Source organism: Hippoglossus hippoglossus, chromosome 12, assembly GCF_009819705.1.
Source record: "Hippoglossus hippoglossus isolate fHipHip1 chromosome 12, fHipHip1.pri, whole genome shotgun sequence".
Taxonomy (NCBI): domain Eukaryota; kingdom Metazoa; phylum Chordata; class Actinopteri; order Pleuronectiformes; family Pleuronectidae; genus Hippoglossus; species Hippoglossus hippoglossus.
The window spans coordinates 6,512,821-6,539,965 of record NC_047162.1 but is presented as its reverse complement, the minus strand read 5'-3'; the positions used below and the strand labels follow the sequence as shown (position 1 = coordinate 6,539,965).

The window sequence follows — 27,145 nt, the reverse complement described above, 5'->3', positions numbered from 1 at the left end:
AGCTTGCTACTTAACAGAATTCCTGAAAAAAAGAAGTGAGCCACTCTCCTTTTATGGTTTTTATCCCTCAGCCAATTACAATTACTCCTCGACAGCATGCAAGTGCAGCGTGATGAGGCAGACCAGATAAAGCTTATTTATACAAACATTTAAACTAACACACATCATCCAAGGAGCCGTCATTACCAATACTTGCCTGCATATTCATATAGGCTTTACAATAAAGCAATGTTTACTAATTACTAAGATTTGATGGCGGACAAATAGTTAAATGCTGTGTGATGCTGAGTTCAACATAATAAAACACAATTCAATTCGCAGAAAAATGTGAATCAATAAGGTTCAGCTTTAATAAACAATTGGCTGCCGAACAGACTGCACTCCATCACTTTGGTGAGGCAGTATCTCCTCACTCATGCAGCAAATATAAAAGCTGCACGTGAGGAAATCAAAATTTCAACATAGACTGGAGACTGATGGGAGGTGGTGAACAGATTTTTTTTTGGTGGACCTTTGAGAGCCTGACTAGAGCTTGACACTTGAATTTAACACTGCCCTGAGGATTTTGCAGACGGCTGCACCCGATGGGGTTTGTGACAGCGGCCCAGAAACAGGCTACTCACTCAGACACTCGTTGGCGGAGTCCCCAGTGGCCCTGGCCCAGGGTCTGTCCTGGTAAAAGGGGTGACATCTCTGGCAGTCGGCTCCCACTGTGTGATGCTGGCAGGAACAGACCAGGCCACCATGTTCCCCATCAACGCACTCGCTGGCGTGACCGTTGCACTTACATCTTAAGGGAAACGTAGACAGATAGTTATGTAAAGGCTGCGAGTAGTTTCCCACACACACGCACACACACACACACACACACACACACACACACACACACTTCTCTCTCTCCCTTTGCTGATTCAACTTATACACACAGAGAATGGAGTAGATGGCTGAGGAGAGGGTGAAGTAAAAAGGTATTTCCACTGTAAGTTGTCACTTTCTATTATCCTTCATGGGCACAAACATGGCCTGAGATGAGGTGGGGTTTTCACTCCTCTTTGACCACTGCACTATTTATTTGTGCAGCCAGTGCAATAAAATACCACAACGGGCATGTAAAGCAGCTCAGTCTGGGCATTAAATATATCATATTTACATAAATATATCTTTTGTGTACACTCATCTCCATATAAGTGCATGTTTTTTTTAAGGAGTTTTTATGGGCTTTATTTGATAGGACAAAGAGAGAGAGTTCTGGTGGGGAAAGGGGGGCAGAGAGAATGGGTGATGACATGCAGCAAAGGGCTGCAGGCTGGAATCGAACCCGGGCCGCTGCAGAGGTGTACAGCCTCATGGGGCGGCATATACCTCACCCGGTAGAGCTGCCACCCCATTAATGTATGTTTTAATATTTTCAATTGTATACATGTAATTACACAACAAGATACAAAGTATCCGCTAATAGAAAGCCCATAATGTCCCCTGAGCCACAGTGGCATCTATGCTGCACTGTGTGTACCGTTTCATTGCAGAGTTGTTGTTGACGAGTGACGGTGAAAGGGGACGGGGACACTGAGTGGCAGGTTCTGTCAAATTTAGCCAGCTGTCCGGGATCCAGACGTACGCTCGCCTGAGGCTCAGACCCACTTATTTCTGTGCTCGTCGAGATGACAACAGCCTTGTAGCTCAGGATCCACAGATCACATCTCTCTGCTGGAGCAGACTTGAGCTGCTCAGTCATAATTCTAACTGAATTTGTTATGAGGGAGGTGACCTGAACTGTACAGGCAACATATGTGCTGTGCAAAAAAGCGATGAGCAATATGCTGAGTCCTCACATACTGCATCTTTCCATATATGTGGATGGTCACCACAACAACATATTTTTATAGAAGTCCAACTTTGGTTGTCCTTCCATTGATATTCTGTAAAAAATCACATCATCTGTGTGTAGGACAGGTCGAATCGCTGAGGTGTAGCACTGAGGTGTAAAGGCGTGTGTACACGTACAGAAAGCAGTGGCACAAAGCTAACATGTTGTCATGAGGGTCTCTCCCCCAGGTGTTGTGACATTGATGGGTAATTTGTCATGCTGCTGCCGTGATCCTAACTGTTTATGACAGGTGTCAGATCACGTTTATATTCTTTCTGAAGGCTTCATCTCAACTATTTAATCGTCCACTTCTTTCTGCAGTACTGAGGTGCAGCCGGGTCCTTGGCGCCACGTCCTCTCTCATTACTTTGAGTTATAAACTAAAAGAACTGGAAGGAGGGTGGAGAACTATCTTGGTTTACCCTCCCTGATGGCAACCTGACAGGGGGCAAGTTGTTTTTTGATCTTTTTTGAAAACAGCTTTCCTTCTAAGAAATTTGTTAACAGCTAATTTACACTATCAAATATGTTTTGAAGGAATTGCAATTTTTCCTGAGAATGATATTTAGCAAATGTAACAATGACAAAAAAAAAAGGTCCTGAATGTATCGGGAAAAGACAGGTATTAAAAACTGGATGAAAAAGTCACCCTGCCTCCCATGCACTGTTATAAATGTCCCTAGGATTTGGGGTTTAGTTTAGCTAAATTTAAAATAGGAAATGCTGGACAGCAGTTGTGTTTCCTCGTAAGCATATCTGCCCAACATAGATAAAACATGGTTATGCATTCTGGTTGAGATCGGAAACCATAAAAGCCAGAAGAAAAAAACCCACCATAACATAAAAAGTACACATGGACACAACAAAGCTTTTGAGGTCTTTGGTCAAACCTTACTTTCATTGGACATGTCTCAAGATTAAGCTCTTAAATGACCCATTTTGAAAGTTTCAGTAAGGTCGCTGATAAAGCGTAATGACTTTGCATAGAGGGCACATTGTTAAGTGTCTCTTACCTGCCCCCCACAGAGAAATCGGAGATGGCATAGAAGTATGAGCGTAACACTTTAGCGTCCTTGAAGAACTCGTCTCCAAAGGTGTTAATCCTGTCCAAAGAGATGAGCAGGTCAGTGGCGGTCACCCATTCCTGGGAAAAAATAAAAGAGAAAGGACCAAGAGGGTGAGAGGGATGTTAGAAACACCTTTTGATGTTGTCCACTTAAAAAAAAAAAAATGGAATGAAAGCGAACCAGAGGGGGGCAGTGTATCGGCTAGTGCCACTCTTGGAGACACAAGGACGCAGACGGTAAGAAGGAACGAGAAGAACAGAAGCTGGGCGTTAGAGAAAAGAGACCAGAGATCCAAAGGATTTGTGTGAGAGACGTTGGCTGAGGGAAGAAAATAATAATTTGGAATGGAGAGTTGGTGGATCAAGGAAAGGAGACAGGGGTTATGGTGTAATGGCAGGAGAGCGAGCAGATGTAATGGTGGGATAATGAGTGTGGTGTGGTAAATGGAGTTGATGTCAGGAAAACGGGAGAAAGAAGAAGGGATAAATGGAGACAAAAGCCAAAATATGAAAAACAAACATGAGAAAAAAGACAACACATTACTTCAGTATAATGGATAGCACTTGGCAAAGCTCCCTTGCCCGAGATGATTCAAGCTCCTGTTTGAACCCACTGCAAAAGGTAAAGACTGGATGAAGAGTGGGAGAAGAAAGTAAAGAGGGATAACGCAAACGGAGGAAAAGCAAACGGGAAGTGCAGTAGTGGGTGGAAGATAAAAGTGAGGCCAGGTAAAGGGAGAAAATGACATGAGGAATCTCTTACCTGTGAAGCAACTTTAAAACAAATAGCTGGAGAGAAACTTTCTGTCAGATTCTTGGCTGGCTTGGGACTCTGTGGCAGGTCTGAAAAAGCGTGTAATGCTGTACGTTTTGAAGCGTCTCCCAGAGGTGCCTTTGAAGTGTGGCAATGGGGAGAGAAGGCGATCTAAGCGGATGGGCCTCAGACTAAAAACATGTGTGATGAGTTCATTCATTCATGTTTTTTCTCAGGAGCCACACTTTGTCTGTGGTAGTGCTTAAGCCTATCATATAACACCTGTCAGGTAGGACTGGCTTTTGCCTATATTAGCCAATCCATATATAAACATTGTCATCTTTTGGAAAGTGTTACACTTATTGCACACTATATCAAGGCTTAGCTCTAGACCACGGAATCCATGCATCCATGGACTTATGCAATTAAAAAACACCAAGAAACTTTCATAGATTATCCATCTCTGTACATTGATTTCTATACAGCAGAGAATGGAACAGAAAACGGTGGCTGTCTAGAAAATATGAAGTGCATCGAAAACCAGTTGAATTCACAGTATTTATTGTTAATAGACCAAAAAGCACGGAAATAACTGATATACTCAAATGCCCTATCATAATCTGTATGGTCCCTGGGGACCACGGATCAAATGTAATGACATTTTCATTCATTTGTGTCACAACGACAACCGTGTAAAATAATTCGGTTTTACCCTTTATTCAGCAAGTAAGGCATATGGCTTAATTGGTCGGTCGCAAGAAAAAGATGACACCGCTGAGCCCTCTGAGGCTCTCTTCATAGGTACCCACCATGATCTCTCACTGCTTAAAATAGCTTTAGCAGCAGTGCAGTAAAGTTTAGAGCGGAGTTATCTTGAAAAGAGGTGCTTCTTGGGGCCTTCTTTCCTTCCCTTTTCCAACGAGAGGTTCTTGGGATTCAGACCACCTGTGTGGTCTGTGTGCCTGCAAGAGATATACTGCTGTGGCATCAAGAGGTCACAGCCCCTTATTGGAACATCTGGTGTCAATCTGTTACGCATGTCTTCCTGATTAGGTTAACCCTCACATGGACGGTGGCAGAAAGGCTACTGGAATTCGGTGCCACCTGCAGGTTATACTTTTCGTAAGAGGTTATAGGAAGAATTTTTAAAAATGGAAAATATAAATAAGTAGGGCTGCGTTCAGACCTGATGAAAATGTGGCAAAATGTCTATTTAATTGTAAACAGTCCTCAACAAGCAGTTGAGGACGCTGTCGTGATACACAAGGTTGGTAGAAGACATGCATTTAAATAAGTGTTGCAACACATAGCACATGGTAATTATATAGACAAGGCCTGCATTACAATGTTGAAATGCTTCAAATAAGATGAGAATGTGGAAATATATAAAATAAGTTAAGATTAAATAACTATTAGCTTATTATATTAAATACCTTCCAAGCAGTGGCTGCCACACTTGTACAGAACATTAGAATCCATTGTGTGCACGGTCTTTTAAATATGGCAGCACTTATATACATGTACATGTCGCTGCTGAATGGATCATAGCCACTGAATGAAAGAAAACGTACCTTGAAGCCTGTTGGTCACCGTTGCAAGCAAGCAGTGTTATTAAACCTGGAAACTGTGGCAAAATGGTGCAAAACATTTCTAAATTGAACATGTCCTAGGTCTTTGTTTGGAGATAAGATGTTTTTCTTTTACAAGGTAAACTTGTGTCTATCTTTCAACAAAAACTTTGCCAGTTTTGCTGCTGTAAGCCATCCCACCTTTTTTTTTCTTGAAATTGCCCCTTCACTTTACCTCATCTTTATTTTCTTCTCTCTCCCTTTGCCAGCCTTACGCTCTCCCTCTGGCTGAAGTGCACTTCAGGATTTCCAGACAGTCGTGTGCCTTGGCAGCCCATTCAAAGCTATAGAGCTGCTATTTTGTGGTAACCGTAACTACAGTGTTGCAGAATTGAGTGCAGTTGGCTGGCGCGCTGTTGTTCCGGCTCTTGCTTATCGACTTTGCCCCTGCTTGACATGGCTCCACTGGCTAATGGGGTTTGGACAACAGTGAAGGACCCTGATGCACTGCTGTTGCCAGGGAAAACAGATGCTCATTCTTCATTTTGTGTTACGCTACCTGGACATGACAAGAGTTTCTCCCATGGTTTATGAGAGGGGCTGTGCAGTTTGAGATGTGAAGCAAAGTAAAAATGAGGGGCAGCAAGTTTGACAAAATTGAAAAACAAATTATGCTTTAGCTTCCCGGTGAGGAAAGTGGTCAGAACAAAGAAAGAGAAAGCACAAGAAATTACTCAACAGCAAAATGCTCACTATCCATACTTCGACATTTCTACATCTAATATATCTCTCCTGAAATTCAGTGAGATGAGAATAATCGCTGCCTTCAAAGGGGTTTTGTTTATTGTGTCCACAAATAGAGTCCATATGAACGCCCTCTGAGTGTAGTATTCACAACCTCGCACCTCTGAATTGTCTAAAAACTTTGAGATGTGACGTGTTTGCTTGAGACTTCGTCTTTGTAATTCAGTAGTACATATAAGGAAAATAATAATATTCCCAAAAGCCTCATCATTATCTTAGGCCTTTGTATTTCCTACATCACCTTACGCAAATGCTAGCTTGCTACATTTTTAACCTCTGCCACATCCATATTGTGGAAGACAATGGGGAAGAGGACAGTGATGTGGACTGGTTTTATACAGTATAAATTGTGTAGTACCCAGTTAAAGCATGTTCAATTTTGTCTATGTCAAGTAATAGATATTATTCATGACTAAAGTTTGCCCCTAAAGCGCAAAGAGGAGCTAACTAAAGACTAAAACGCTGTGGTGAAAGTATGATGAGGTACGGCTCCTGTGTGAATAGAGGGTCGACCGACAACACATTGAATGTTAACAAGACATAATTGATGCTGGAATCCTTTCTGTTTAGTTAAACAGCCAACCTCTTTGAGGTTGTACTTGCACAGCAGCGCTTTGGGCTAAATTCAAACATCCTGACCCCCCCATTTTCTCCCTCTCTCCCCCATTTCTGTCCTTCTAACCCAACCAGAGGCAGATGGCCGCCCACCCTGAGTCTCGTTCTGTTTCAGGTTAATTCCTGTTAAAGAGGAAGTTCCTGTTTTTTTTTCTCTACTGTCACTAAACACTTGCTGATTATGAGAACTATTGGTTTCAACCTAACTATGTAAAGTTCCTTAAGATGAATGTATGTTGTGGTTTGGTGCTTTACAAATAAAATCGAATTAAACTGAAATAATTTGGATTCAATGTATAGCAGCGTATAAAACCTATTGTTGCCATCTGAGTTGGTCCTAAACCATGACCAGATGATGACAGCACTCGATGAAAACTCAGAATCGCCTTGGTCCTTGGTGTAAGTGGGAGACAAAAGTCTGCAACAAGATTCTTGGCAACCAATTGAGTACATGTTGAGACGTTTCACCTTGAGCCGAAACCAAAAGTCAAGTGATCACAAAGATCAATAAGACTCTTGTCTGAATAAATTTCACAGTAATTGACCCAAAAGTTGTAGGGAGATTTTAGTCGGGGCCAAAATAATGGATTGACAGAATGACATTGATGTCTCAAGAGCCTCGCTGCTAGCTAGTGGTTAAGAAATACAAGCAGACATAGCCTTTGAAAAAACAAATAAAGAAGAAAGTCGAATATGCCAAAAGTCAACACTGTCAATTTTTGGACTGTCCAAGTGGAATGGCTTTATGCAAATCGTTGGTATTCACAAAGGTGCCTTTCTGGTTTTGATGACAGACAGACTCTGGGACAAACAATTTACAACAAGAGAACTGTGTCTCTACTCTTTTAAGGTCATATTTATTAAAGTGTTGGATTAGATCCACTAATGAAAACATTTTCATTTGTGTAACAATTAGTGAATCTGTGTACCGCTCCTCTTTTTTATTAATTGTTGCTTTTATGTGCTCTTAGGTCTTTTGCTTAGCTAGACAAACTTCCTTTATTCCATTTCGGAAATGTGATCAAGCCTCAACTTATTGCACCAATTTATAACAAGTAAAGGGCATAGTGGACATGACCTGCCCTTTTGTTAAATTATTAAATAAATGATTAGCATATAGTGATGATCACAGTGTAAATGCATGCGTTTCACGCCTCTGTACTAATGAGGGGACATTCTGGACGCTGGTGGTGCATCGCTATTGTTTCCAACGGCTCAGCTTTCATGCCTTAACACACTCATAGATGATGAAATGATTTAAATGCATTGTTAGCATTTCAGGATTCGTCCACGCCATTAAAGGAAATACTCTCTTCCATTTATCATAAGAGTATGAGACCATTATCGTATGGAAGAGTTATTAGTTATGCTTGGGAGAGCAGTGCTAATTGTGTAAGGAAAAGCAGACATAGTTCCAAATATCACTTACTCCACTGAAAGGAAGCAGTTTCTTAGGGTTAATTAGTAGTCAGCCCATTACTTATTATTTGTGCAAACCGCAGCAAAAGCTTAATTAACTTTGATTCTCGCTCCCTTGGAATTTGGGCTCACAATCCTACAATGATGCTGACTTAGGTATAGGCTGAGGCGTTGAGGGTGGCAGTGAGCCAGTCCTTCGCCGAAGACAAGAACGGTCTCACGAGCAAATTGGCAGCTTCACACGTATACGTCACCTCGCGCGCAGCAACGTTTTGGAGGACTCAAACGGTGTTTTAGAGGTCACCTCTGCTCCGGGCCGTTGTAAACCTTCACCCTCACCTTTAAAATCTATCTTGTCTCTCGCTCCCCCTGCCTGGCTCCTTCCCCTCTCCCCTCTCCGTCTCACTGTGTTTTCCTGAACTCTGAAGCCCCTGGCTGCGGGCGGTGACAGGAAAGAGAGCCATGTGCCTCATTCCAAAGTTAATAACTTTTTAATATAATTGCTTAAGTTCACTGTGCCCTCAATATATATTTTCCCCCCTTTTACTCATTGTCATTCAATGCTGGAGCTCCAATTTGCCACACAGATTTCTAGAGAGAGAGAGAGAGAGAGAGAGAGAGAGTGTGTGTGAAAGAGAGAGGGAGGGAGGGAGAGGATGGACTGGTGGCAGGGGAGACAGACAAACTGTTTTAATGGATGGCTGAGCAAATTAAATTTGAATTCATACAGCAGCTTTCATCTCCTTCCTGATTATTGAAAAAAAAAAAGAGAGAAAGCTTTACAAACTTGACAACAGACCTCCCTTTGAAGTAAGCCATTACTTCGGTGAGAACATCTAAATGCCACCTTACGAGATTGTTTATTCCAAATCAAATCATTTACCAATGAAAACACGACACATAAGATTACTAGTGTAACACAGACCCCTTTGTGCAGATGATTTACAGCACACATGACAGACAGACTCACCTGCAGATTTAAGTGTCACCCGTTGTCTTTTTTTTGTCTTTTTTCAGCGCAATTTTGCTTTGACCTCTCAAAATGACAAGGAGATATATTTTAAAAGCAGCGGATCATGCGCGTGAAGTCTCTATATTGAAACGACGCACTCCTCCGACTGAGGCACAAGCGGCAAATCTGCAAAGGGATTAAAATGCTAATAAAACAGGCAGGATGCAATTCCTGTTTTAAGCCTCATGAAATATGCATAGCTCGGTATGAGCCATATGCAGAGGAAATGGCACACTGACATGCCACAGAGAGGGAACAGGGATCATTTTATGCTCTGTTGACAATCTGTATGTAAAGAGTAGGCTTTTAACCCCTGACACAAATGCCCAATCTTTGCCTCCCAGCAAGGAAAAGCCAACTGAAATGTGAATTCAGAGGATAAAATATTCCTTCTGTGATCCGTCCGCATTATTATCTGTCACTAAAGCAATTTGAAAACATGTGTTTCTTAGAGGAGGGGCATTTTTTTTACATAATGTACTGTATGTGCAACTAGACATCAAAACTATTCATTGGTGCTGATGTTGAATTTAAAATGCCTTCCTTGTCTATGGTCCTCTAAACAGGTCAAAATAAAACCCACACCGACAGTCAGATAGTCTAAATATGTTCGGCTACAGCCTCGTATGTACCTCCAGGCTTGGTTTTACTGCATTAGCTGGATCAGTGCTCATAGAAATGTAATATTATTACAGACAATTGAAAGGAAAAAAACAACCAGGAGAAAGAGCTTGGGGTGTTTACTCTGATTACATCAACTTTATGAAAAACACATTCCGGCTCAGCAATGTTTTTTTTCTCAAATTCAGAGATTAAAGCCTGTTTTATTGATGTGTTTTCATAGAGGAGCATCCCTGATCACTGTTACTTCACTGAAAATGTTTCGGCTTCTCCGCCATTGTGCGAGAGCTCTCGTAGGTTTGCTTTCTGAGGAATGAAAAGAGTTCAATCCAAGTCCTCTTACTGCGGGGTATTAGAGTTCTCCAGCTCCTTTACCTCAGTTCCACATGAGAAAAGGTCAGCTCGTAACAATGGCAATGTATGAGCACGTGTCATGTGGCCATCGTGAGGCGTGTGGCGCACTGAAAGTAGAAAAGTCATAAAGGTGATAAAATGTGACACGTGTGCTCCATTTATTACCCTCATCCCATATAAGCCATACAAAAACCTCCCAGTCAGACAATATCAAATGCATATTGCGATATAATCATATTCATACAGACGAGGTTTGGCTTAATGAAGAGGTATGTGAAGATGACTGACTTCTTCAGGGAGTGTGAGTGCTGCCAAAGTGCTATTTAGCAAAATTGCCAGACCCATCTCGAGATGACAGCAGATGTGCATTTGATATGTGGACGAACAGAATGGGATTCACAAAGCTCTTTTGAGACTGAGACATGATTAAAGTATCATGATGTCTTTTCTTGGAGTTATGTTATTCAAAAAACACATTTCACACAAAGGCTTTTGGTGCTTAAATTATTTAAGACATTAAATCAGCCTCAAAGAGAAAGGAATTCACTTCTGCATCATTACCTGACGTCGGATAGAGCACAAAATCAGGAAGCTACAATAGCTCAGCTTTGCCTGTGTCTTACATTGAAAGGTTTTGAATTCCTTGTACAAGAAAGAAGTCAGTTTGTTCAGTTTTACCTTGAGCCACTGCAGCCACAACATGCCACAGGGACTTGTGCTTGAACCCTTCCAGATCTGCATATACTTTGCATTAAGTGACCCTCCAACACAGCTGACAAAGTACAGACTCCATATGTATGCTGCTGATACCGTTCTCTACTACTCAGCAAAAATGACAGACAGATGTCAGCAAGTGCAAGCACAGGATGTGGACACTGCAGGTTTGTAGTTAATGAAATGTCTAAACCTCAAAAACCAGACTTTATATATGCTCTTTTAACTTTTTAGGAACTTTGAAGCACCAGAGAAGCCTCAACAATTCGTCATGGGATTAACATCTGTGGGCTTCTTGTTTACATGCTCAGGTCTGATCCTTGCCAACAGTGGAAGCTAGATAAGACCATGGTCATTAAACATGTAGTTGCAGGTTTGGATGCAATACAGTAAAGGTTCACAGGAAAGTCCCCCTCCACATCCTCATCCTGCCTGTATACAATCCCCTCCACCTTCCTAAGAGTTAGACCAGGTTCAGTGAGTGATCAACAGAGATTCTCGTCTGAAGATAAGCCACAGTGTACAAACCCTGACAAAGTTCACAGACAGTGTCCTTTACAGATCACTGCATCAAACTGCCTCCCACACCTGGATAGACGGAACCGTGCAGGGGGGGGGGCTTCTACCACCAGCACTAATGGTCACACATTGGCAAAAAAAGGTCTGGAAAGCACCATTTATTAAGTATCGATTTAGTACTGGTATCTGAACAAAACCCCAAATGATACCCAACCCTAGTCACCAGGATTTCCCATAGAAATTAAGATCTGGACAACAGAACATGTAAATCATCAATGTTAATCATTAATAAGATTAACATGTCTTATTATTTGGCATATATAGTATTTACCCGGGAGGATTCCTTGAAAATTAGCGTTTCTATGGGATTATCCTGGTAAAACAAAGTAAAACTATTCATCATTTACAGTACAAAGGGAAAGTGCCTTTTTGGATTTGTGTACGGTGCATTTACTGTCTAAAACAAATAGCTCATCATGTTCTTCCCTCCCTTTCCCCCTCTCCTCCATCTGTTTTACACCTTTCATCTTATATTCAATAAGTAGTGCTGTTGTGGGAATGATATTTTTGACTACTCCCATCCCCGCCCCTTTGTATTGAGTTTCCTGTTTTCCTCTTGTTGTTGTAGTATTTGCAGCTCAAGCGGGAGTATGCCTCAACATTATTTTTATGATTCACTATGTGGGAGAAAAAAAAGAGAAAAGAATAATGTTCTTTTGCATTCTACTCGCACTGCTTTTGCATCAGGAGAATGGCTCATGTGTGTTTGTCTTTGTGCGCGATACCCAGCTGCCCCATCGCCCTTACAAACAGAAGGGGGATGAGAGATTTAATGAATCGAAAGAAATGGTGAAATTGATCCACCTTTTTATTCTAATGGGAGAACAGATCACAGTCAATTATGGGCCTTCTCATCTCGTTGTTTAAGAGGAAGGCTGAGAGGGAGCGGTGGAGTGAGGGAGAGAGGGTGTTTGGCAGGTCTGTTGAGAGATTTGCAGCCCAATCTATGTATTCTTGGCTTATATTGATCCCCGCAGCTTCATAATCACTGGGTCGATGACATCCAAAGCATACTGAAATACAGCCAGGAGCGCCATTAGTAGCCTGCTTTTAATGTAACTAAGGCCAGTCACACGTCCATAGACAGACTTTGTGAGACGTTACAATATTCCTGGGTATTTAGGGATGTTTAAAATCGAAAGATCTGCCGATTGAGCTGGACGATATCTGGACATTCAGCATGGGAGGATGCCACCACTCATGAGGCCGCTTTGCACAAAAATGTTTGAAGGCATTTATTTAAAACTTTTTTCTTTTACTTCCACCAAGGAGGATATGTTTTAATTGCCCTTTCACTCAGAAAGAAACTACTAAATCTATTTCCTTAGTACTTGGTGGATGGGACATGGGTCAAGGAAGAACCAATAAATTTTGGTGCAGCTATGTAAAGCTATTGATCACTTTCTTTCACAAAAAACCGGGCATATTTAATGGACTGATGAGTGTGTACTACTTGGTATTGATCCAAATACAAATCCGGGTTTATTTAATGGCTCAGAGTGTATCCCTCCAAGGCCCATTTTTCATTTTAAACAGGGCTTATTTATTGATCAGGTGTTTACATATTTTAAATTAAAAATGTCAAGTGCAGATTACTAAAAGTCTTTGGCTGCATCCTGTGTGAACCATGAATGTCTGGATGTCTCTCCAATTGTTGATGACATATTCCAAAGTGGTGGCAACAGTGTGACGACATTTGCCATCTGCAGAACGACTGCGTGGTTAAAAATAGACACTAAATCAGTGTCATGATCGTTTCATGGCATGTTCACACATCAACGAGGTGCTTTTTTTGTACGAATTCACTTAACACGGAATGGATTTTTAGATAACACCGTTTAATTAACAGATCAAGACGCATACAACTAAAAATAGCCTTCTCTTGTGGCTCAAATCAACAAGACAAGTGAATATAAGCAGTGAGATAACTTTGGTTAAACCTCAAGTTAAGGTTAATTTTGCTCAAACAATATCTTTTTTCGGGTTTTTTTCCTTCCATGATTTGCAAGAGGATCCATGTCATTAGAGATTAAGGCAAGTGTCCACCCTGAAGTCTGCTCTTCTTCTTATCACGCTATTGACTCAACCTGCTTCTCGCCATGCCTCCCCTAACAAAATTTCCTTAATTCCTTAATCCCACATAATCTTTCTGTAGTGAGAAAAAAACTGCTCTGTAAACCCAGGGAGCATGTGTTTCCGACTACAAAACACTGCTCACTTCGCAAAACTCCAGCAGAACCAGGGGTCGATCCAGTACGTCGTGACAAACCCGAGACTTCTGCTTGCCATTGTCCCAGCCTGCCAGATTCCACATTTATATAACAGAGAGATAGAGGGGACGGAGTGGCACAGTGGCAGAGGGCGAGTGTGAAGGGATTAATCAGAAAAGAACAGTTTAATAATCTCTAAACGGGAGAAAAGCTCCGCAGTTAGAACTTTTTCCTGTAAGCACTTTAAAACTGCTCTCAAGCAAAAAGTAAAATGTAGAACTAGCAGAGCAGGAGGTGAAGCAAAGTAATACACACTGAGCAGGAAGAAAAGGGATGAATCAGGGAATAATGGGGTGGATGAGAGAAGATCCAAGTGGAAACTTTCAGAGAGTGTGTGTGTGTGTGAGTGGCTATTGCTAAGCCACAGAAATATATATTTTTTTCCCTTTAATTCACACTTATTTTAATTCACTCTCTTTGTTGTCCTTGCAAGACAGATAGAGCAGAATCTCTGGACTTGAAGCTCAGGAGGCAAATCCAGTCCAGCGCGCAGATTCCTCTTTCATGCGGCTGCATGTCGTCTTACTGACAGCAGCCTGCCACACAATGTGCCCAGCCCATAGCGGCGCTGAAGCTAATCCAATAGTGCACTTTATTTCTATTTTCACATGCTGCAGATGCACGGGGACCGCGCGTATAGCAGAGACGAGGAGGAAATGTCTTTATCCTGCTGCTCAGCGCGGCTTAGCATATGCTTGAGAGCTGATGTGGCTTCACCACTTCTGTCTTCCCTCCATCCTTCCCCTGTTTAAAAATGGGATCGCTCTTGAGGATGGCTGCCTCGTTCTACTCTGTCGGAGGTTGAAGATATGTCACCCACTCTCAGCGCCGTGCCTGGTGAGTGAGAGGTGTGTGTGTGTGTGTGTGTGTGTGTGGGGGGGGGTTATGACGAGACAACATCCGGCACACCAGGCATGTGTGTGTGTGTGTGTAAGGGTGGGAGGGGTTAAGGCATTTGTGCAGACAGAGATACCATATGTAGCCTCAAGGACTTGTCAGCTGCATCACACTGTTTACCCTTTAAAACAATAATTAAAAGGAGCTTTAATAGTGTGAATAACATGATGAGGGTGTCACAATATATCCTCATCTTTTACAAGCGGTTAGAATCAGCTGATATACGCTTTATGCCTACAAATATAAAGTAAATGTTTGAAGATTTAACCTCCATTTATTATAATATAACTTCACGTTTTTTAATCTTACCTAAATATAGCTGCTTTTATTTACAAATTAAATATATTTTTGGGGGAACGGATGAAACATTACTGGAAAGCAGCAGCGTTGGTGAACAAAAAAGCCAATTCTCTGCTAGAGTCAGGCTTCAGCAGTTTCTCTTTTTCAGAGATTTGAGACACGACGTGTTTCACAGACCAGTTTCAGGAGAGAGCTGGGGAGGAGAAATATCGGTATTATGCGTTTTCTATACACAAATTGTCTTTAAATTGATTTATAACAGTCTTATTCAATAAACAGGAAATACACTGGGAGGCTGAGCGATGAACATTCTCCAAAAAATTCCCTCATTCTTATAGTGAAGAAAGATGTCTTTTTTTCCTATAGGGCTGGGAGCTGGTTACGGTTATGCAGGCTTGCACTGCAAATCCTCCACACATCCTCCAAAAGACATCCTTACGCTTCGTATTTAATGATGTGGAGGAGGACAGCTTCCCTTATAGAGGTGGCACTCTTGCATTTCCAGACATACCTCTACAATACATGTGAGGAGAAAGGTCAGCTAGAGGAAGGTGTTATCATTATTATTGTCTTAAGGAGCGTTTAGCTCATGGCAGGACTCGGGCATGACTGTGGACGGATCAACACAACACAAACCTCCCTCTGATATAATGGGAGATTACTGTAAAAGATGTAATGTAGGAGTTTTTGTTGTTGCTGGTTGCCCACATCCTGTGGTGGAGGAAGTTGCGCGACTATGAAATGATGGATACAATTCTGAATGAGGTTTGTTCATCAGGTCACTCCATGCAGGGGTCATTTATGTGGGGTCACAGACTTGTATTATTATTGCCTTTAGCTCATCTGTGATTGACGGCATTTTTGATTGATTATGTTGTACCTATATATTATATAATCTCTTGTGTTACAGCCCTGTGCTTTGTATGAGCACCATATTACCCTAACCACTGCAGGGTTTGTGTGGTACGGAAACTCCAAACATAGCCCTGATTGCCACTACATTTTCCACTCATTATACTTGGCAAAACAAATTAGTAGAATTAACACACAATCATTCTCCTACAGCTTTGGCAGATCCTAAGAAAATGCGACATCAGCAATGGCCAAATGATTGGTATATATTTTGGCTTGAGACTGAAAACCAGAGGAAACCAGACGTCCCTTTGCACGATCATAAATTTATATCCTGATCCGCTATTTCTGCAAAGATATGCACACGTTTCTTCTGCTCAGAAATGGGGATATTTCTTATGATTAATTCATTCAGCAACATGATGTATCTTCCTGCAGTGGATGGATCTGTGGGATCCCTGCTCTAATACCCTCACTTATTTAATTTGTCACGACAAGGTTCCATTTACTGTACATTTGGTCCATTACAAGTCGCTGCAAGCAATGAGGCAACCTGGAAATACATATTTTTCCCTCATGGCAGATACTGTATATATACACACACAAACACACACACACACACAGGGCAGTGCGATGCTCAATAATTAATAAGGAGTCGCCAAAGATTTTTCAGCAGATGAGGAGCACATCCGTGGACAAATGCATGCATGCACACTCAGAGCCCTGTCAAAGGAAAAGGAGTGGCTGCATTAAGGGCTTTATTTACATTTTTAGTCTTGCTTTACTGCGCCCGTCCCTCCCAGACTCGCCCTCGAGAGGCTGCCATTAATTCGGCACAGCCCTCTCAAGACTTCATCAATGTTAATCAGAGCTAAACATAACATTAGATTCAGCCGCCTTGAAAAAAAGGCTCAGAGGCATGCATATCTGTGCGGCAACATTATGTTTGTTTGTGTCAAAATGCTGGGGAGTGGAGAGGAGGGGGGGTTCCATGAGCCACACGCAAGCTTTTTGACCAGGAGCATTATAGGCAGTTATTACCTTAGGTTATACAGCAGTGAAATAATGTGCAATTAATGTTTGTGACGAGATCAGCCCCTAAGTCTAGAGATTAATAATAACTATTCCTTTAGATAAAACTTGTTCACACATGTCAAACTGAGACACATTCACCCACAAGTTGAGGGGAAAACACAGAGAGAGTTTGAATTATAACACAAACAAAAGAAGTTATTTTTGTCCAGGTTCTATCTATATATGTCTTTATTTTAAGCAATTATATTTTCAATTTGTACGACAGATTGTAAGTTAGTTCTTTCTGCAAAATCAATGGAGTGGTGTTGATTAATATATGTGGAAAGAAAATCATGTTTTCTCAAATACATAGGAAGATGCTGCCTCACCTGTAACACCACGCTTTGGTCAAAGTTGTACGCGCTGGGTCGTCCCTCCAGGGTGGAGAAAGCCACGTTTCCTCCACTGAGCGGGGAGATGTCGCTGAACTCGTCCGTGCATAAAGCGGTCCTCTCGTCATCTCCTGGGCGAATGAAGCCCTTGGCGTCCTTCCGGTAGGTCTTCGCACAGGATCCGCTGTAGTATTGGTAAGGCAGCCAGGGCCCGTTCTCCTCCGTGCGCTTGTAGATGGCGAAGCTCTCCGGCCGACTGGTGTAGAATTTCAATCGCAAGTAGGTTATCTCAAAGGACTTGCCTGTGGAGAACACACACGATAAGATTTGAATGGAGTCGCCGAAAGAATAACTGTATAAAATACATTCATTGTAGTCTCCAGTTAGATCAAGGCTGGTTATGTAAGAGACTAATTCTGTAGGGTGATAGTTTAAGGCCCTGGAGCAAACGGGGAAAAAAAACAGACATAATTGCATTATAGAACCAAGGAAAACAATGGGGGACAGGCTTAATTTCCCATGCCTCGGAGCAGGGTAAAATAATGTCATTCCTGTAGGAGTCGCAGAATCCCCAGGATTATTTTCTTATTATCCAGATCATAATGAACCACAGAAGTGAAACATAGGTCAAAGGGAAAGAAACAAAAAAGTACTTTGTCTTATATTAGCGGGAACATATAAAAGGCCAATGAGTGCAAAATCCCAAAGGGAAAAAGCGCCGAATCGTTGGGACACGGCCTGATGCAACATTTGAGGTGTGATACGAAAGCAGCCGATGTGATCAACAGAAAATTGGTTATTCAAAAATGCAAAATGCTGACAGCCAGGAGGGTTGAATATGTCCTTGACTGAATGATACAGCTCAGGTGTTGGCAGTTCACAGGCACAAGGAGAATCTTAGAAGAAGAGAAGCAAGACTGTTTCATAGATCTGCATTTCCCCCTTAAAATGGTGATTTGACTTTAATCTGTGAAAAGGGGAAAATTGGTTTCACTTTCAAAATGGGTCCGTTCGTTTGGAGGGATCTCGACCAAATGAGGAGATATACCCGGATTTCCATTTGGGCCTGTGATAAGGGATTCAGCAGATCAGACTGCGTTGCTCTGTAATTGGTGTTGCATTGTAACAGAAGAAAAAATCTGCAAAGTACTTTTTTAAGGTGGAGGCACGTGTCTCTCAGGTCGACCCTGTGTCATGAAAATGATATTTCTGTACAACTTAAATGCAACAACTATATTTTGCAGGAATTGTCATTATTGGCTGGATTATGTATTTTTTGAATGAATGAATAGATTTATTAACAACCAAATGAAGGGAATTGACAATCTAAGTGAATAGTAACCCAGTCATTAAATTACAATTCCTTTGCTGAGTTTTAATGTAATTGTAATTCTAGACAGGATTGTCCAGGTACATTTTAATTTAAATGAGAGGGGAAATGCATTTTTGCATATTTCACAGTCAGAGGACTTGAATTAATGGGATGTGTTTGTTTTTTTTTGTCTTTAAAATGCTTCCAAATGTGAGAGTCCCTATTTTGGTTTTGAAAGAACATTGACATATTCTTCCTCCCCCACTCGCAGTTACACTTCCCGAGCGCAAACACACGCATTCTGAATTTGCCAAGTGTTGTGCAACTCGAGGAGGGGATTAAGTGAGCAGACACGAACTGAAGCCATATTGAGACCAGAGTCAGAGGTAACATGCAGAAACTCTCCTAACAGGCGTCTTCTTCGCTGCACTCTTGGGGATTTCTCTCTACATCATTAGATACTAAGTCTCAGTCACTGTGCATTTCCATGCAGGGATGACATCCTCGGGTACAGCCGTAATGACATCTGTTGCTTTCCCCCTGCCAAGTCAGAAACGGTCGACTCTGTCTCTCGTCTCTGCAGCAAACTCTAATGGTATCCTCCCTTATAAGAGCCCAAAGATCATTTAGCTTTCATTTACTCCCTGCGTGAGGTGAGCTCAGCCCCGCTGAGACGGAAGCAAAAGAAACATAAAAGAGACAGAAGATGAAACATTTGTTGAATATCCCCCTGTGATGAGCTGCAGACTAATTGCAAAGGATATTTGTATGTTTCTTTATGCACAATTGTAAATGAACCGTGATCCAGTGTCTTTCAGGAGTGATACGGATTATATGGGCACGGCAGACAGGTTTCTTAGCTGTTAGATTTTAACAAAGCAAAAGTAACTGATTGCAGAAATCCATTTGGACATGTGCTCTGTTCACTATTCAGTATTTCTCACAGAATTTGTTAAATTCCAGTCAATGTACACAAACTAAAGAGTGAAAGGTGAGTTCAGAACTGCATTGCATGCCACAACTGCAGCTAAGAATATGAGGTCTGACTGTCTGTGTGGATGGTACAGACTTTATGGGCCATTGTGCTAACACGCAGTAGCTCGCTATAGCAACAACGCGAGAGAGCATGTGACAAGTAACGCAGCAAATAGAGCTGAAGTCTCCAACTTGTGTTATTATGAGAAGTGTGAAAAATGTTTGGTTCATTATGAAACTGACGGGACAAATATGGCAGTCTAGATAATCAATGGAAAACACTAATATTCCATGAATTCAACAACTGATTCTCCAGTTTAGGATTCTGCATCCTGAGGGAAGCTTCAGTGAATTTTGAAGAAGCCGGTGAATAGCTCTGTGTGCAGCAGTCGGTCTTTACTGCAGGTCACTTTTACAGTTTTCGGAAATCAAACTGCTGCAACCAGCATTTCCACGGGCCAAGCAAACGGCCCGTTACTAACAGGCATGTTGAGAACGGGCACTGCAAACTATTCTCCCCTCAGTTTGGACATCTCACTTTGACCCGGAGACCAAGCTTGAGGTCTTGGAGGACTGAAAAATGTAAGACAAGTTAGGAAACCCAGTAAAAACAGCCTCGTGTGACTTTACAGGGCTGAGCCAGAACTTTGTGACCTCACATGTCAATCCAAAGCCGTTGGTTAGTGCCCAGACACAGTAATTGAAGGACTGTTTGGACGTAGAACACTTTAAGAGTCGGGGGTTGCCGGAGAACAGCGTCTGGCCTGTTTCTGAGTCACTCGTGTCAGCTCGACACAGCTGCTCTCCTCTTCCCATGCCGAGGCAGGCTTAGAATAAACTTGCTACAAGTACTGTAGACTCAATATTTACAATGTGTTTACTTCGAGCTGGGAATTATTTTTGTTTTGTGATCAGCAAATACACAGATGAGTGGATTTATCCTCTCTAACCTCGCAACGTCTCAAAGTTTTAAAAAATGAATTCTCCCTCAAAGAGCCGTGTGTCTCGTACGCACACCAGTGATCGGACTGTGAGCGCGGCACGCCGACTGTGGCAGGACTTTTATCATTGTTTTACATCGGAGACAGGATGTTGCTTCTCTTTGACGGCGCTCAATGAGAACCAGCTGTAGACATCAATGTGCGCTGGTTGAATGTGTGTGTGTGTGTGTGTGTTTTATCTCTCACCAAGTCTTTGTGGGAAAACCCTGACCCCAATTCCTCACCAGCAAACCACCCTGCATTTCTTCCCCCCCCCCTCCCTTCGCTCCTTCTTCCTCATTATGTTTTGTTTACTCCCCTCGAAGAAGCCCCGACTCCCCGTCTTGTTTCTCCTCTTCCACAGACCCACGCTGACCTGGCTGCAATATGTGTCCCCGCATCCTAGTGCTGTGTTTATCATCCCAGGATTTGCCTGTCTCCCCCTTCACAGGGACTTTGTTGTGTTTGGAGAGGCAAAGGAAAACATTAATGCCCCCCCCCACCGACAACCCAGATGGATCAGAGAGCTTTCGAGTGGACCACAAAGACGCCACACATACAACATTTAGGGGTTTTTCGGTTACATAAAATCGTAGGTTATGAAAACATAATCATCCTTATTTTTAGAATGCCGAGCGCAGGTAGGATAATCCAGAGGAATAGAAAAACATGTCTGGGGAGGAAGTGCGGAAAAGGGCAAAGGTCAATTCAGTCTGAGTGAGACTGACTTGTGGGTGTTTGGTATTTCTGAAGAACAACAAACCCTCCAGACGATGCAAGAAAAAGAAGAAAAAAACTCCTCTGCGGCGGCGCCACTCGCAACTTTCTCCTGGAGAAAAAGAGCTGTGGCCAAAGATTATGAACAACAGAGCCTCAGAAACACTGCCAGACATCAGGTCGCTATTGGAAATCGATATTCTGCGTTTGACAGCAGCACTTCCTGCTTCCAGAGCACGTGACACAACAGTCCGTCAACGTTCAAAGCTCTGACATTTCCAGCTTCTGTCGTCATTTTGTCCCTGTCTCTCGTTGCTTTGAAGCAGAGCTTTTTGATGGGGAGCGCCCACTCTCCACCTACTGAGAGGGGGAGGGAGGAGATCTGACCTGTCAAGAAAATTTCTAGTTTTGAGCAAGAGCTGCCTTCACACACACACACACACACACACACACACACACACACACACACACACACACACACACACACACACACACACACACACACACACACACACACACAGGTACAGTACTGAGCAAAGGTTTTAGGTACTAAAGCTGTTGAAATGGTTGCACCACCATCAGGACATTCAGTTCAGTTTAATTATACTGTGACTCATAATGCACATTATCTGAATGTGCTTTGAAGAGTAAGGCTAAGATCTAACAATATGAGCAATCATTTCCACCACGAGCAAGCACCCGGTGTCAGTTAAAAGGGAAAAAAAAGCTGATCACCACAGATTCATTCTGTGGCATGAAACACAAACACAGAAACACAAACACAGAAACACAAAATCAGAGTCGTAAATGTATTCAGATGTGAACTCTGGACAATTGGGTCAGAATATCCTCCTGACTTTGCCTTTCAGGAGGTCATCCGAGTCAGACGCGTTAACAACAACAGGACAATGTCTGGAGCATTCGGGGGGGGGGTCCACAGAGCATGAAGGAGGCAAAACATTCAATTCTGCTGCATCATCATGCAAGTTTGTTTACAGCACATCAACACCCATCTTGGCCCCAAAGCTCTTGAATCTCGTCGTCTTTCCAAGTCGACATCTCCTGCGTGTATGGCACTTCTCTTTCATACTGAGATATTTGTATTCTATATGACACTCCCACTCGCTCACTGTGAATTCTCCGGACATTGTCCTACAGTCTTCCCACATGGATACCTTAGAGTTTTTACTATGGGGCCGGCAAAATGTCCAGAGCAACTGATATTTGCGTTCTCACATACAGCCCCTCCAGAACATTTCAGTTAGATGTCCCGAGTTCAGTGCATGTGTGAAAGCAGCAATGGAGAACAATCTTTACTGACGACAAGAACAATGAGGCCTGCGAAGGATGGTCTGGTCCCCACAGACCTGTAAACCCTCCACACTGTGGAGTCCTGATGCATTCACATAGGGTCAGAATCATTAAAAAAGTTCATGAGTAGGAAGATTTATGCACGCCACCTTAACAACAACAAAAAAATTGGCAATAATCGATATTTTTTACAATAACACACTGCTTTTAGCATGTAGCATCGTTGAGCAGCATGTAGCATCGTTTAGCAGCATAAACAGAGCTGTCCCCCTTCAAGAGCTGGTGGAGACTGAACAGAGCAACACGCAGCTCCAACTTACATCTGTCAGAAGACACGAATAGTGACGTAGTTCGTAACACCAGTGATCACAGGTGAGTGTTTGCTAACAAGTTCTCCATGTTGACAAAATGTTCAGGTGGGGTGAAAATAAGATCAATTTATCAATGCATTAGTGATCGGGGTGAATAGACCACTATCAACTGATCAGCTGGGATGGATTAGCTCTGCTCTAACAAGTAGATTTTCACACGTTAACATGATCACTGTACTTTAATCTTTGAAAAAGACAAAGTCGAGCAGCACTTGTTGCCTGTGTAGGTTCATGTGTTGTGAGTTTGCTTGATTGGAAACAATCTGCCTCAGACACACACACACACACACACACACACACACACACACACACACACACACACACACACACACACACACACTTGGTTTTCATACATTCTCCTATGTGTTGCTTGCAGAACCAGATCGGAGCTCTGTGAATATAAGCAAACACAAGACAGGGTAAACAGCAAGGGGATTGCTTTTTCCAGGCCTCCGTATACAGACCGAGAACAAATTCAATTTATTAAAATGTACTTTTTCCAAAAACTATTAATTAAATTCAGTTCGATAATAAAGGAGGGGCGAGAGCAATTGTTTTATTACAGGGCCCCAAATTGGTGTGAATAGCCTCGTCGATATAAAACCCTCTGTTACAAACACACACACACACACATTGAAACATATGCACCAAAACACAGCTGAGGAAATAAATGGAAGTGGGAAAGGTAATTTCATAGAAAGATTTGTATTAATTCTTTGTAACATTAATCGCCACAATTTAATTTAGTTAAAGTGACAAATGTGCTCTGTTACTTATTTCAGCAGTTTTCCGCAGCATGGTAATGGGATAATGATGCTAATGGCTCAGGCTGCGCTCATAAAAATTTGTAAAAAATGAGCAATGTCTTCAAATGCAAATATGTGTGCAGTGCACAAAAAAGTGAGGCGAATGCATTTCCTCAAAGGAAAAGAGTGGGTGAAGGAGGAAATCCTTAAGGTTGTTGCGCTGGCATCCAAATAATGCAGTGTTATAAAAAGGGATGCATGGTTATATACTGGCTGTCAAGTGAAGTTCAAGTGTTTGAGCTGGTAGGTTTCTCATTTTACCACAAATAAACCAAACATCCAAACATTTACCTTGTGTGATCTTAAGAGCCAGGCGGCACGGGGGTGATGTTTGCGGGCTGATGCTGATAGCGATATTGGATAGCAAAAGATTCTTGCTATATCGGCCGATATATTCAAAACTGCTACAATTCGTAAGACGCTTTATGTAATTTAAGTTTTATATTTTACAGTTTATCCATGAACTTAGTAACATTGATAGATATATATTGAACCTAAACAATTTTTCAGATAAAATATAATAGTAAATGCGTCTTTTCTGCATTGTTTGTTCAGTAAAATAAAAGTTTTGTTATCGGCACATATCAGCAAACATAAACGCCGATACTTATATATCTGTAAAAAGCTCATATCGGCTTATATTATTGGTATTCTGTATTGCTCGTGTCTGCTTAGGTTTTTTCTGCAGCTGTGATTGGCTACAGCCACCCTTGAAACCCTTAAAGGATAAGCTGCATAGATAAATGGACGGATCTTAACAGCTTTAACATGGAAGAGTTGATGCAAATGTTTTACTTGCATATATTTGACTTGTTCAAGCTTTTCAAGGGCTATTTCTCTGTAGCTGTACTTTTTTCTCTTTTGGTTACAATTGACTTTGGCATGAGCTGTAATAACTACAGATGATTGACTACATTTTAAAAGCTCCAAACACTGAATTTAGCTTGAAATGTAATGTGTGTAAAAGTTCTGTGACAACTTTCATTGAAGTGAATGGAACATGAGCATGATTTCAAGTGAGAGCCGACCTGCTTTCCAATTCCTGGCTTTACGAAAACAAAAATTAAATTCACCACCCTGAAAAGCAATTGTAGTTTTTGAATTCCAAATTTGTGACAAACAGTTGGAGCCTCTTTTCTCTTTGCAATGACTAATCCCTGCAGGTTATCATCTGTTTACGACCGGAGATATTTAGCGGCTCCTGTTTCTTTCTCAGGCAGATGTAGTAAAACCTTATGATTCATGAAATGAGAACAATGAATTGAGCTTGTAGTAAAAGATTAGTGTGGAATCTGTACTGTGATATGATGTGAGATGTTGATTTCAAGCTAAAATGATGAGGTATAGGTTGAATTTATGGCCGCGGCCTATTCGCAAAAGGTTTCTGTGTGGTGACTTTATTCCAGTCACGTTAGGGCCCAAATCGTACCTTTTAAAAAAGCCTCTTGAGATTAAATTGTATTTTCCAGACAGATTTGGATGGTTTCATCATCAATACTCTATTTGGGCTGAATGAAATTAAACGTGGGCCTTCACTCAGTGTTTCTTCTTTATCCACTTTAAATCTATATACATTCTCAGACATGCCCTTGTGGCTATGCACGCACACATAATCCTTGTCTGGGCCAGGGAGATTTCTTTTTTCTTTTTTCTTTTATGAAGACAGCTCAGAGCTGCGATTGAATAATACCCATAATGTGTTGTTAAGGACATCTGCTTTGTATTAAAGGTTTCCCCATCAATACTCCTGCAGTGCATGAAACAATGAAGTCCGACACACGGCAAATAAAAATGAAAAACTGATGACACTCAAATGCAGCTACCTTGGAAACCGTTTGCTTTGAGTCGACATTAATATTCTATTCCTGGACACAGAAAGTGATGTGCACATCAAACGCTCCCAGGCACTTTGAAATAAAGCAGGACATTATATGTTATATTATATAAAGAAACCACCATGGAACCCTGAGCAAAAACATATTAGTGCGAGATACACATCGATCTAAAGTGCAAGTTGAGGTTTCTGGGGGGGGGGGGGGTCAGACCAAGCGAGGGATGCTCTTACCCAGGTGGAGGGTGAGGTTGACAGAATGTGGGTGCTGGATCCCATAGAACATGGACTGGCTCTGCCACCACGTAGGCTCCTCGTTCCTGTGGAAGTCCGTCAGGAGGCTGGAGTTGTGGCTCAGCTCCGGGTCCGATGCGTCGCAGCGGTGGCAGGAGCGCGTCGAGCCGGTCTGCATGCAGTAGTCCTCAGGTGGGGAGCCGCACACGTTGGACGCCTCCACGGTGTGATTGAAGGCGACGTTCTCGAACTTGGGCAGGCAGCGGCTGGGCAGGCCGTCCTCATCGTAGCAGGAGTCCATTGCGGCCCAGACAAGGAGGTGGCAGTGTAGGTGAAGGGAGAGCAGGAGGGCCGGGAGAAGAGGTCTCGCAGCAGAGGATGTATCCATGTCTGTGAACACTTAAAAATCCCATTCACACTTCACACAGACACTCTCACGCACTTTGACACAGAGATGTGGAGACATAAAGGCCCAGATTTGATAGAAATACTCCAACGACAGAGAGAATAAGTCCAGTCTGCAGAGAGCTTTGTTCCTCTACTCTGCCTGCACGTCCTGCCTCTTGTTAAGTGTCCAACATGTGTTCTCCCTATGTGCACTGGAATGAAGTTGGTGCAGGAACTCACCAGGAGCAGCATGACATGAGACAGAGGCGGGACTGGGAGGGGCGGGGGTTGGTTGGTTTGGAGGGTCCCAAAAAAATGAAAAAAACTCCAAAACTTCTCCACCTGCTGGTCAACCCAAGCACCGCACCAGCTTTGGATGTAAAGCAGACGTGGGTGAAGTAATCTCATTTGACGAGGAGAAACACACAGTGTAACACAGTTTAACACCTTTTAAACTATGCAGTCGTCAGGCCGTTACACCTCTGGGGCATTCAGGTAGCGAATGCCAAAGCACCTGCCTTCGCAGTTTATAAGAACACTATTCACAGAATATCATGGATATGGTGGTAAATGTACTTGGCAGTTGGCCCCACAGTGGGACATTCAGGTAGATGCTGACTGTGGTGATTCCCAGTGGAGATGAGAGGTAGAATAGTTCAGCAGGATAATAACAGAAAGAGATGTCATCTATAGGGAGGGTTTTTGACCTAAAGGGACCATTTATTTAGAAAAGGTCTGCTTGGCTCTTTAATTCTCGCAGAGTGCTTGTGGTTTTATGTGTTTGATTATACCTATCAATGATTTAAAGGTGGCATATTGAATAGATTAGAATAGAAAGCCTTTGAAGTCGTGTTACAAAAGACGGCAGTACAATGTAATTTGAAGTGCTACTTCTGAAAAAACTATTTTAAACTCTGACAAAAGACACAAACCAATTCATACACAACCAATACATAGGAGACTAATGAATATTTAAAAGTGGAAGTGTGCCTGGGTATTGCACTTATGTTTTTATTGAATACATGTTGACATATTTATAAATGACTATGACAAATAATTGTAAGTCAAAGTGGATTTGGGTCTCAGCAAAACTGACTTTTTTGTTAGAATCATATTTTCACAC

At 42.1% G+C, this 27,145-nt stretch overlaps 1 protein-coding gene across 1 annotated transcript in view; it reads right to left on the bottom strand.

The window, feature by feature from the left end:
- The window catches only part of lamc3 (laminin, gamma 3), a 99,218-nt gene extending 72,965 nt beyond the window's left edge, over positions 1-26,253 (bottom strand). The window contains exons 1-4 of the mRNA XM_034602709.1: positions 25,636-26,253; positions 17,096-17,400; positions 2,881-3,011; positions 624-790 (exon numbers count right to left, since the gene is read on the bottom strand). Of these exons, the coding sequence (XP_034458600.1) occupies positions 624-790; positions 2,881-3,011; positions 17,096-17,400; positions 25,636-26,023 (991 nt within the window). The 5' untranslated portion in view covers positions 26,024-26,253. The remainder of the gene's footprint in view (positions 1-623; positions 791-2,880; positions 3,012-17,095; positions 17,401-25,635) is intronic.
- Between the last annotated feature and the right edge of the window lie 892 nt (positions 26,254-27,145).